Source organism: Schistosoma mansoni, chromosome W (assembly GCF_000237925.1).
Source record: "Schistosoma mansoni strain Puerto Rico chromosome W, complete genome".
Lineage (NCBI taxonomy): Eukaryota > Metazoa > Platyhelminthes > Trematoda > Strigeidida > Schistosomatidae > Schistosoma > Schistosoma mansoni.
Window position 1 is genome coordinate 56309506 of NC_031502.1, and position 11610 is coordinate 56321115.

The 11610-nt window shown below is 34.5% G+C and overlaps 1 protein-coding gene and 1 non-coding gene across 2 annotated transcripts in view; both read right to left on the reverse strand.

The window, feature by feature from the left end:
* Positions 1–8238: 8238 nt before the first annotated feature.
* Positions 8239–8307, reverse strand: Smp_tRNA_01090_Pseudo_CGA.1.1. Its single transcript has one exon. It is a non-coding gene (tRNA).
* Positions 8308–8794: 487 nt separating this feature from the next.
* Smp_198560 (putative neutral sphingomyelinase) overlaps positions 8795–11610 on the reverse strand; it is a gene marked incomplete at both ends in the record, with an annotated part of 10632 nt that continues 7816 nt past the window's right edge. Inside the window, one exon of the mRNA XM_018790245.1 lies at positions 8795–9192. Within this exon, the coding sequence (XP_018655607.1) occupies positions 8795–9192 (398 nt within the window). The remainder of the gene's footprint in view (positions 9193–11610) is intronic.

Sequence of the window (11610 nt, forward strand, 5' to 3'; positions counted from 1 at the left end):
TTAGCGTTATCTGTTCAGTCGAACTAATCATTAGATCAGCTTGAAGGTAGACAGATGCCAATTATTTAGAAGTGATGCAAAACGATCGAAGAGATTTCTGGTCGACATTGATATTTGGAAGTCACGAACTTTTATGACTTTTAGACCAATTACTTTTATTCAAGTGCGTGCTCAATTTGATGAAAACATTGTGTGAACCGTCATAGAGAGGGACTCAGTTAACAAGTAATGTGCCAAAACCTATTGTCCCAATTCAAATCACTTGGTTAGTTAGTTAGTAATTAATTAAAAGCTACTTAATCGACGATTCCATTCATTATTGAGTGATTGTAGGTGGTCTGCATGGTGACTCTGTTGTATGTGATGGTGGAGATAAACAAATACAACTAGATTACTATTAAAGTACCAGTCTCCCTGAATGATTAATGTAGTGATGATGTGTTGAATAGGATATTGTAGTCTAACATATTACAGGTGGAAAGACGTTTTCATACTTGTTCTGTGTTAAACTTGTGCATCAATGATCTATGGAATTATGTAATACAAAAAGCACTATTCAGTAAGATGAATTATATTTGAATGGTTATCACATTGACGAACATTGAGAATGACAGAATGTCGACTACTGGTAGTTGAATTTCAACCACTCTATCACAGTTTCCCATCCAAGTGTTCATTGAATATTGATGATACTAAGGAATGTTACTAAGCTAATTACATGAGATCGGACACAGATTTTACTATTTGTCAGTTGTATGAAACAATAACAATAACAGAAGACTGTTCTCGTATGCATATATCTGGTTTTAATTGATAGACGGTTAACGCATAAGGAATTCAGATTAGGTTCATATGTATTCCGCTTTAAACATTTAACTAATGGTTTTAAGTTATGTCACAATGATGAAGCTATGAGGATAAATATCTTGAAGTGGCTACATATTGCTAACGGGAAAATGTGATTTATTTTGTGATGTGGTCTACTAAACCGTTCCCATCGTTGTCCGAAAACAAAAAGGAAATAAGATGTCGACGAACTATAGTTAACGAGAACATAATCGGGAACAACTGAATGTACTTTGATACATTACAGAATATCTTGGTAAAATCTGAGAACCATACAGTAGATAAATTCATTTAGTATTGTTTGGCTATCAGGACTCAGTGGCCGAGTGGATAACGCGATGGCGCTTGAAGGGAGTGGGTTGGGGTCCCAGAGTGAACGTCAACTCTGAGACGTAGGTACATCCAGCTGACGAGTCCCAAATAGAACAATACACGCGTCCTGGATTCCACTGCTAGCCACTATCCATCTCTGCTTACCATACAGTAGATACTTTATTTACAAAATATCCATCAATTGTTTCAGACTTTCTTGTTCCTTCGTTTCCATTAATAATCATTCTCTATTCTTATTCTCTTCTCTTCGATTTTCCCAACCTCCTGCCGCTAAGCATTCCATTTTCCATTAATGATACATACTACTTATACCTATCGCTATCAGTAGTACACAACCCAAACCGACTTATGTAACTAACTCCATATGATCAAAGGAGCCGGTATACATACAATGATCGGTTAATCATTGTAATTCATCCTTCACACGAAAACCTGTAATAGATTGAATATGATAGGTTGTAAGAAGATTCGATAAATAAAATATCTTTGGAAATGACCTCTGAGAATTTTTTCTAAATCAATGGCAAACAAATGTGAAAATCGATTTCGAAATACAATTTGTTAAACCAATTTAACACTGCTATTGTGGTGTGGGCTACTTATATCCGCTTAAGTAGTACATAACAATAGTCAAGAATAGAATGTATTTCAGTAGAAGATCGAGAAAGAAAGAACGGAAATGGAAAGAATCTACATTCAACAAACAAATGCTAAGCACACTTGAAGGTGACTATAAAATGGTTAGTTAGTTAGTTAGTTAGTGATAAAGATGATCTAACAAAGAAGTCAACTAACTATTTATAAGACTGACTATAGATTCCGTAAAATCTATGTAGCTAAGATATGCAATATCAGTTTAGATATAATATTTTATTGTTAGTTTTCTATGGCATGGAGTCGCTAACCCCCTGGCCAACCCTCCCCCTTTATTCGTTCTTGGGACCGGCAGTAGCCTCCAAAGGGGCAACAGGTAAAGTTAATATTTTATAGTATATATCATCAATACTAAGTGAAAAATATATTTACAGAATAAATTCTAAGGTTTTAAGTTTAAATCAATGATTGAAATGAATGAATGTACCTGCGATGAGAAGATTTAAACAAACAATACCAAGTGAATTTAAACCTCAACCCATCGCATAAGCGAGTGGCCATCAGGAATCAGTAGATTAGTGGATAACGTTATGGTGTTTGAAGCAAACGGTACTGGGTTCAAGTCCCATAATGAACATCAACTCTGAGGTGCAGGTACATACAGCTGACGAGTCCCAAATAAGAAGAAACACACATCTTTGATTCCACTGCTAGCCACTATCCATCTTTGTTTAGAATGCTTGTAAATTAAGGCTGTATCGAGACAATACTCGTAGTGTGCATATATGTCAATAAGAGACTGACCAGTTACAGTCCTAAACATCAATGGGAAGATTCAAGTAAACAATACCAAGTAAATTTAATAGAACATATGAATTTAAGATTTTAACTCAAATAAGTTTGTCAATATATTTTTAGGTATGAAATAGCTCCGTAGCTTCGTATGAACGTACGAACATATATTAGTATTGAAGATCCTAACTTTGGTGTTGGTTAAAGTTTGTGTTGAGTTTCATATGTTCTTCAATTGTAGGAATATTTTTCTTAATTTTTCAATCATTACCTTCGAATTTCCATGAGATCCTCTTTGTTTATCAATGATAATATCCAGATACGTGAAAGTTACCACCTCTCCCTGAGTTTCTCTATCAAATGTGGTTGAGTTGATTTTCTTTGTGTTGTATTTGAGGGTGTTGCTTTTTCCGTTGTGTATGTTGAGGTCTACTGATCTAAAGACTGCTGTTACATTGTTTGTCTTGACATGTATTAGTTCATGTGTATGGGATAGAAGAGCTGTGTTATCTGTGAAGTGCAAATCATCTAGTTGTATCCAACCCGTTCATTGTATTTCGTGCTTTCCCTCAGATGTGAAGTTCTTCATAGTCTAGTCGACCACCAGAAGAAAGAAAAAAGCGAGAGAAAGCGAGAGAGAGTAAACAGCCTTGTCCGACACCGACATTCACTCGTAATATTTCTGTGAGCTGACCCTTATACACGAAAAGTCACTCAAAATATGAAACAACATGAATTAAGTAAAATCAAATAAAAATAGTGTGAATACTAAACAAACTGTTGGAATGTGTAAGAAATTTAGGGTACCACTGATGACGCGGTAGTTTTTTTTATGATGATTTCTTGAATTGGAACATAAAAGTCGTTTTAGATTTGTCTCTCTATGGGATAACCACAGGAACTTGAACAGTACCTGTTCTAATATGAGACTCTTTAACATTATACACGAACTATTCCTCTAAATAACAAAAGTTTTGCCTTTCCTAAAGCTAAAATAAATTAATTCTGGCCTAGTAGTGTAGTGATCAAGAACACGGGTGGGAACAATCGAATGTATTTAAGCATGAATTGCGAACCATGTCTCTAAAATCTGATAACCATATAGTAAATAGTTAATTTGCAAAATAATAATCAATTGACTCAATCTTGATTGTTCCTTCTGTAAATATCAGTCCGTCTTCTCTGATTTCATTGGTCATACATTTTCATACCAATTGCGTTCCATTTCGGTTCTTTTTTATCGATCTTCTGCCAAAATACATTCTATATCTGACCACCACCATATACTACTTATGTGGACATAAGTAACCCACACCACAGTCGTGCAATATAGAACTCGTTTTTGTCTTTATTTTGAACTCTTTAACTGAATGTCAATATTTAATATTCACATTAGTGTTTGAACCTAATAAAATCTCTTTGTAATAATATGTACTATATATTCTTACGCATATATTATGCAAATACTAAATCTCCACAGAAATCCCCTTCTGATGATAATCATATACTCACTAGTGACTGACTTCAAGAGATAATCCCTAGAGTTCTAGTGAGAAGCAGTGACCAGTGGAGTTCAACCACGTCTGTTGTGAGATATCAACTCACTGAAGACAATCGATGAACGGTTGATCAACTTCGTGGATTAGTTGAAGTTAAACATTAACACCATCGGATACCGACTCAATGGTCTATCGGTCGTAGATGTGCACTGCTGAGGAGTCCCACAATAGGACGAAATGGCCGTCCAGTGCTTCCATAGTGGTCTAGCTTCAATTGACTCATGCCTTCAACTATGCAAATACTAAATCTCTACATAAAAAAGCCTTTCTGATTATGCATATTCATTTGTGTATTCATTATACTTTTAACTGTGCTATAATTCTACCTTACATATATACACTAAATAAAGGTGATATGCATATACATATATATAAAAGAAAGGTTATTTATAGTAATGGCAAACTATTTAACATATTAATTGAATACATGCATAGTTTAACATGTCATTATTATTATTATTCAGATCATCTATATGATCACATATGATGATCATATATACTATTACTATTTTAGGTCATCAACGTGATTGTATTATGATCATGTATTCATTTGAATGTAATTCGTTGAATTATGAATTCCAGGTTATGAATTTATATCTATTTGCATATGTGTATTGAATAGAAAGAGTTTTGAATGTAAGAATATTAATTGACAGTTAGTATTACTTGTTTGAATCTTCACATTGATGTTTAGGACTGCAACTGGTCAACCTCTAATTGGCATATGTGCATACTGTGCGTATTGCCTCGATGCAGCCTTAATTCACAAGCATTATAAGCAAAGATGTATAAGCAAAGATGACAAGTCCTAAATAGGAGGAAACGCGAGTCCTGGATTCCACTGCTAGCCACTATCCATCTTTTTTTAATAGATAGTTAGAAGTTTCTAGAATAACTAGTCTAATGATTGTCTAGGTAATTAAAGGTTGATCATCTGAGATCTATATTGTTGTAAAGATTTAGTTTATAGATGATACAAATAGTATGATTGAACTATTATTGCTTTGAATATAACTAGCTGCAACGGTACATTCTGTGTTCGACATGTGGCTGGGCAAGCTTACGTATACCTTTTGATGTCTGGACTGGACTATGTGTTCGGTTAGCCCTATTAGGTTTGGTGTTATGCCAAAGCGACTACCATAAACCGTTCTCCGGATTTTGGGGTACGGGGGTCGACAAAACATATATCTATAAAAATCTCTTTAGGGACAAGTTCAGTGAATTAATCATATGATCTACAGGAAGGGCCTTAGTATAAATAATCAAGGCAGAAAGGTTATGTTCTTCTTTCTTCGGTCAATTAGTAGTTAGTTCACTAGATAAAGATAAACTACCCAGTGTCACCGCTTCTATATGTATTTACCAATCTAACCACTCCTGAATAGTCAGTTATGTTTGGTATACAACCAGGCGAATATATCATCGTATTTCTCAACATCACCCCTCATGATTGAATAAAAGATAAGATAAAATAGTAGAAAGATCTTTTCTGGCTAATCTAGTCAATACTAGTCACTGAAACGATATAATGCTAGCTTTTAAAGTTACATATAGAATTCCTTTTAATCTATCATGATCTTCCTTCTAATTATTCTTACACTCCTCGAACTTTCTTTAGTTTTACACAAATTTAAATCAGACTTTATTCTTATTCAATCCATTTAACAATCGGATTGTATAATTTGAAATGATTATTATCTTTATATAGTTGAAATCATGAGTCAGTTGAAGCTAGACCACCATGGAAAACCTAGAAGCACTGGACAGCCGTTTCGTCCTATTGTGGGACTCTTCAGCAGTACACATCCACAATCCCGCCTCACGAGATTCGAACCCAGTACCTAACAGTCTCGCGCACGAGCTCCTAACCACTAGACCACTGAGTCGGCTGATGATTTCAACTATATAAAATCACTAAAATCTCCACAAAACCCCCTTCTGATTATTATCTTTACCGAAAATATTGAGATATATTGCTGAACTGATCCACCCAAATTAATTTGATAGTTAAATTGTAAAACCTATAGATTAGCGTCGGGTCATAACAATGAACTAGTTGAAAAGAAGTATTTCTTCTCTCAATTGGTATTTCCAATAAAATCGTATTTGAAGGTAAGCTTCATAGCAACCTCATGTAAAATAGGAAGACAAACAACTTATATCCAGAAGTAGAGCAACATGAGTGTTGTAAACTGATAATTTCAAGGAACAGACACATTTGACATTAAATCATTCCATAATATGATGGTAGTCCATAATCATCCAAAACTATTGGTGTCCATTAGAATTAAATAAGTAAGCATAAATGTTGAATGATGATAAGACCATTTATTCTGGGAATTTATTTACTAAATCAGTTCCCTCATGTGAGTACTATACTGGAAGGCAGGTCGGATAAAGATATTGGTTAACTATTATAGATTTGGAGTGGGCTTAACCTTATACTAGGAGCTAGTAAGTTTGCTTACGTAGAAGATAAGATTCATGTTGAGTAACAAAGATATTCGGTACATAGATTATCCATGAAATCGAAGCTTTATGTCATAAATGAATTCAGTCACAGCATGTACATCACTAACTACTCATTTCGGCGCATTTACAGCTGAAAGAGAAGTTTCCGAGTGTTGAAAGAATTTATTTTACTATACTAATGACTTATGAGTGGTAAGCGGTCAGTTGAGCGTTGAATGACCAGATTCAAATTGACTTTTACAGTCATTAGCAAAAGTTGATGACAGACTAAATTTTGCAATTCATCGTTTAGCGACAGCGTATGCAATGGTTTTAGGAGTAAATAGATGAATGAGCATTGCTTCTAGTCATCACACAAAATTACCAACATAGGTTCGGAGATAACAGTAACTAGGACCTTATAAGATCAACAATAATATGGTCGAAAGTGTACATCCACAGAGTTGAAAAGGAATCTAAGAGATAATACACAAAAGTCTAACGTAAATATATATATGACCAATGTAGTGAAGAACGAATCAAATCTATCATATTTTTATTGTCATAGTTGAAATCATGAGTCAATTGAAGCTAGACCACCATGGAAAACCTGGAAGCACTGGACGGCCGTTTCATCCTATTATGGGACTCCTCACCAGTGCGCATCCACGATCCCTCACTCGCGAGATTCGAACCCAGGACCTACCGGTCTCGTGCCACAGCACTTAACCGATAGATCACTGAGACGACATCCAACGGTGTTATTGTCTAACTTCAACCCATTCACGAAGTTGAGCAACCGTTCACCAATTGTCTTCAGTGAGTTGATATCTCTACAACAGACTTGGTTGAACTCCACTGGTCACTACTTCCCACTAGAACTGAAGGAAACATTTCTTACAGTCAGTCACTAGTGAGCATATGATTATAGATCAGAAGGGGTTTTATGGATATTTCAGTATTTTCATAGTTGAAATCATGAGTCAATTGAAGGTTTTCCATGGTGGTCTAGCTTTAATTGACTGATGATTTCAACTATGAAAATACTGAAATATCCACAAAACCCCTTCTGATATTTTTATTAATTCATCGGGGGGGGGGGCTAGGAAAATAGTTTGACCAAAATGTTGTATTATTTCTCGGTACTACTGAACAACCTCATTACCTCATTATTACTTATATTAACCATACGCTTAGTAACTAGAACAACATATATATAACCAAACAATATTGTTTTCAATTAGATCCTCATGAAGCTTTACTCTAATATACAGTAATATTTATATGGATATACGAAATTATTAAACGAATTAAGGCAGTTAACAGTGGAATAGATTACATAACTAAACATAATAAGTAAAGGATACAAATTGATGGTGTGATGACAAGTGTACTAGTTGTGATAAGCAATAATAAAAGCTTGAATCAATGTTACATAGTGGGATCGAATTCCTATATATCTTCTGTTATGTGTAAGAGACGAGATCGAACCCCATAAGGAAAAAAAACTAGTAGGAATACGATAAATAACTTTAAATAACTGATTTCTTAGTTGAAATCATGAGTCAATTGAAGCTAGACCACCATCGAAAACCTGAAAGCACTGGAAGGCCGTTTCGTCCTATTGTGGAACTCCTCAGCAATGCGCATTCACGATCCCTCACTCGCGAGATTCGAACTCAGGACCAACCAGTCTCGAGCCGGGGCCTTAACCACTAGACCACTGAGCCGGCCGGCATCCAACGGTGTTAATGTCTAATTGATTTCTGTCAACTATATAACCGCTATCAATCAAGTGTGAAAGAACCGAGCTCCTTATTGACTTGACAATACCCTTTTCCTAATCACGAAAGGAGGTGTTCACTAACTCTTTGATTCAGTTGTCTGGTAGTACGCCCAATATAGCTTAGTAACTAATCCAAAACTCATTTCAGTATGATTTTGGTTTATATATATATATATATCATATTTGAATTTAGCACAATACAAAACAAACATTGGAAATTTGAAAAGAAGATGGTATGAGCAATGTATCTCATCAAATATACAACAACAACAACAACAAGAATGTTACTACGTAAGCTAACTTAGTTACAAAATGATAATAACAAAAACAAAAATGGAGTACATTTGAGAACAGTATCTTAGTAACTAAGACCCAAAAAACCCGGATTACTTCTCCATACTGTCCATATTGTTTCATCAAAGAAGTTCCATTAAAAGGTCTTATTAGTATAATCGTCTTTATTTGTACATGGACATGACATAATTGTTAATATAACTACAATTGTAACTAATACAGATCCAACTATAGCACAAAAATATGACCAATGTTTATCTATCAATATTGTATATAATAAAACACCAATTAATAATGCTATAGCACATATCAATATTAATATAAAACGTATAACTATATAAGCACAATGTGTAGAAAGTTTCTCTGAACGTAAACATATAATATCTAATAAAATAATAAGTAGTATACAAAAACTACTTAAAATAAATAAACTAGCCATTGATAAAATGATAACTTGATCTTCAGTATTACGACATGTTGTAAATAGATTACCACAATTCCAATAATCTGTACTTAATGATGTAAGACATAAACCTAATGTTATAATTAATAAAATAATACATAGAATATAATGTCCATTAATTACTGTTGTCATGATTAGAATGATTGAAGAAGTAGATATTGAAGTAAATAGATTGTAGAATAATCCACAGTGAACTGTTCTTAATACATTGATTAGTACTGAATCAATATTGGTTTGTTGTTTAGATTAATTACTAAAGATGTAATCTATAATGTGTATATATATAGAAGTCTATTCATGACTGATTTACACCTACTCAGCAATAATAACAAAGAATGACATTTAACTACGTGGGATAGTAACTATTTATTGGTTGTTTATAATAATAATTAAATGACGTTGATTAACTTTGAGTATGTATTTTTTAAAATTTTATTCATGGCACCTAGTAGAAATAAAAAGATATTAGAAAGGGGGGGGGTACTTTTAAATCTTGATAATAAAGATCATACTAATAATAGAAAACTTAATTAATTGGTTATATTCATCTTTTTGAAGAAAAAATTTATTGATTACCGATTAATAATAATAATAATAATCTTTATAAACAAATATAGATGGTAGCTAGCAATGGAATCGAGGATGTATGTACCTGCATCTCAAAGTTGATGTTCACTATGGGACTCGAACTAAGTTCCGTTCTCTTCAAACGCTATCACGTTATCCATTTAACTAATGAGTATTGATAGCCACCCGCTTGTAAAACGAGGTGGAGTTTAGATTCACTTGGTATTATTTATTTGAATCTTCCCATTGATGCTTAAGACTGCAACTGGTCAGTCTCTTATTGACATGTGTGCATACTGTGCGTATTGGCTCGATATAGCCTTAATTCACAAGCATTCTAAACAAAGATGGATAGTGGCTAGCAATGGAATCGAGGATGTGCGTTCCATCCTATTTTTGAGACTCTTCGACTGTATATACCTACATCTCAGAGTTGATGTTCACTATGGGACTCGAACTTACTTACGACTGTTACTCCCAAATGGAGCATAGGCCGCCGACCAGCATTCTCCAACACACTCTATCCTGGGCCTTCTTTTCTAGTTCTATCCAATTTCTGTTCCTTCTTCTAATATTTGTTTCCATTTCTCGACCTAATGTGTTCTATCGTCTTCCTCTTCTCCTTTAACCTTCAGGATTCCATGTGAGGGCTTGCCTTGTGATGCACTTGGGTGTCCTATCCACTTTCAGCACTTCTTTCTGATTTCTTCCTCCTCTGGAATCTGGTTTGTTGTCTCCCACACTAACTTGTTGCTGATAGTGTTTGGCCAACGGACACGAAGTATTTTGCGTAGATAACTGTTAATGAACATTTCTATCTTCTGGATGACGGATTTCATAGTTATCCAGGTTTCTGTCACATACAGTAGAACTGTCTTGACATTTGTATTGAAAATTCTGACTTCGGTGTTGGTTGACAATTGTTTTGAGTTCCAGATGTTCTTCAGTTGTGAATATGCTGCTCTTGCTTTGCCGATCCGCATCTTCACATCTGCATCATATCCACCGTGTTCATAAATGATGCTGCCCAGATATGTGAAGGTTTTCACATCCTCCAAAGCTTCTCCGTCAAGTGTAATTCGGTTGATGCATGTTGTATTGTATCGGAGTATCTTGCTTTTCCCTTTGTGTATATTGAAACCTACTGTTGCTGAGGCTGCTGGTACACTGGTCGTCTTTTCCTGCATTTGTTGTTCAATCTGTGATAGAAGAGCTAGATCACCTGCGAAGTCTAAATTCCCCAGCTGTATCCTAGCTCCCCGTTTTATCCAAGTAAGTAAGTAATGGGACTCAAGTTCCGTTCTCTTCAAACGCCATCACGTTATTCACTTAACTACTGAGTCCTGATAGCCACTTGCTTGTGCAATGAGGTGAAGTTTAAATTCACTTAGTATTGTTTACTTGAATCTTCCCATTGATATTTAGGACTGCAATTGATTAGTCTCTTATTGGCAAATGTGCCATTAATATTAATAACAAATGCGTTTCTTCATTGAATACTCCACTCTGCATAAGACCCATATCTCATTACGTCTATCAAATCAATTGTATGTAGATTTGCATTTTGTGATTTAGTGAGGTACAGTAAATTATGTGAGTTAGATAACTCGTAAATTATGATTCCATCACATAATTTATAGGAAGTCAGTTGATTCTTAACAGTTTAGTTACATTCATCAGTAAATTTAGAAACTTCAAAGGTAAAAAAGTCCTTTGGAAGGTGTCGAATAACGATCAATGTAATAAAATAAAAATCATTCGAATGTAATACATAGTTGGAGATATATTGTGCTAAGTTAATTGAAACAATACAGTTATGAGAATAAACTATGTAATAGGAGAAATCTTGTCCTGTGGTATGTGCTACTTATGTCAATATAAGTAGTATATATTCATTTAGTATTGTTTGTTTGAATCTTCCC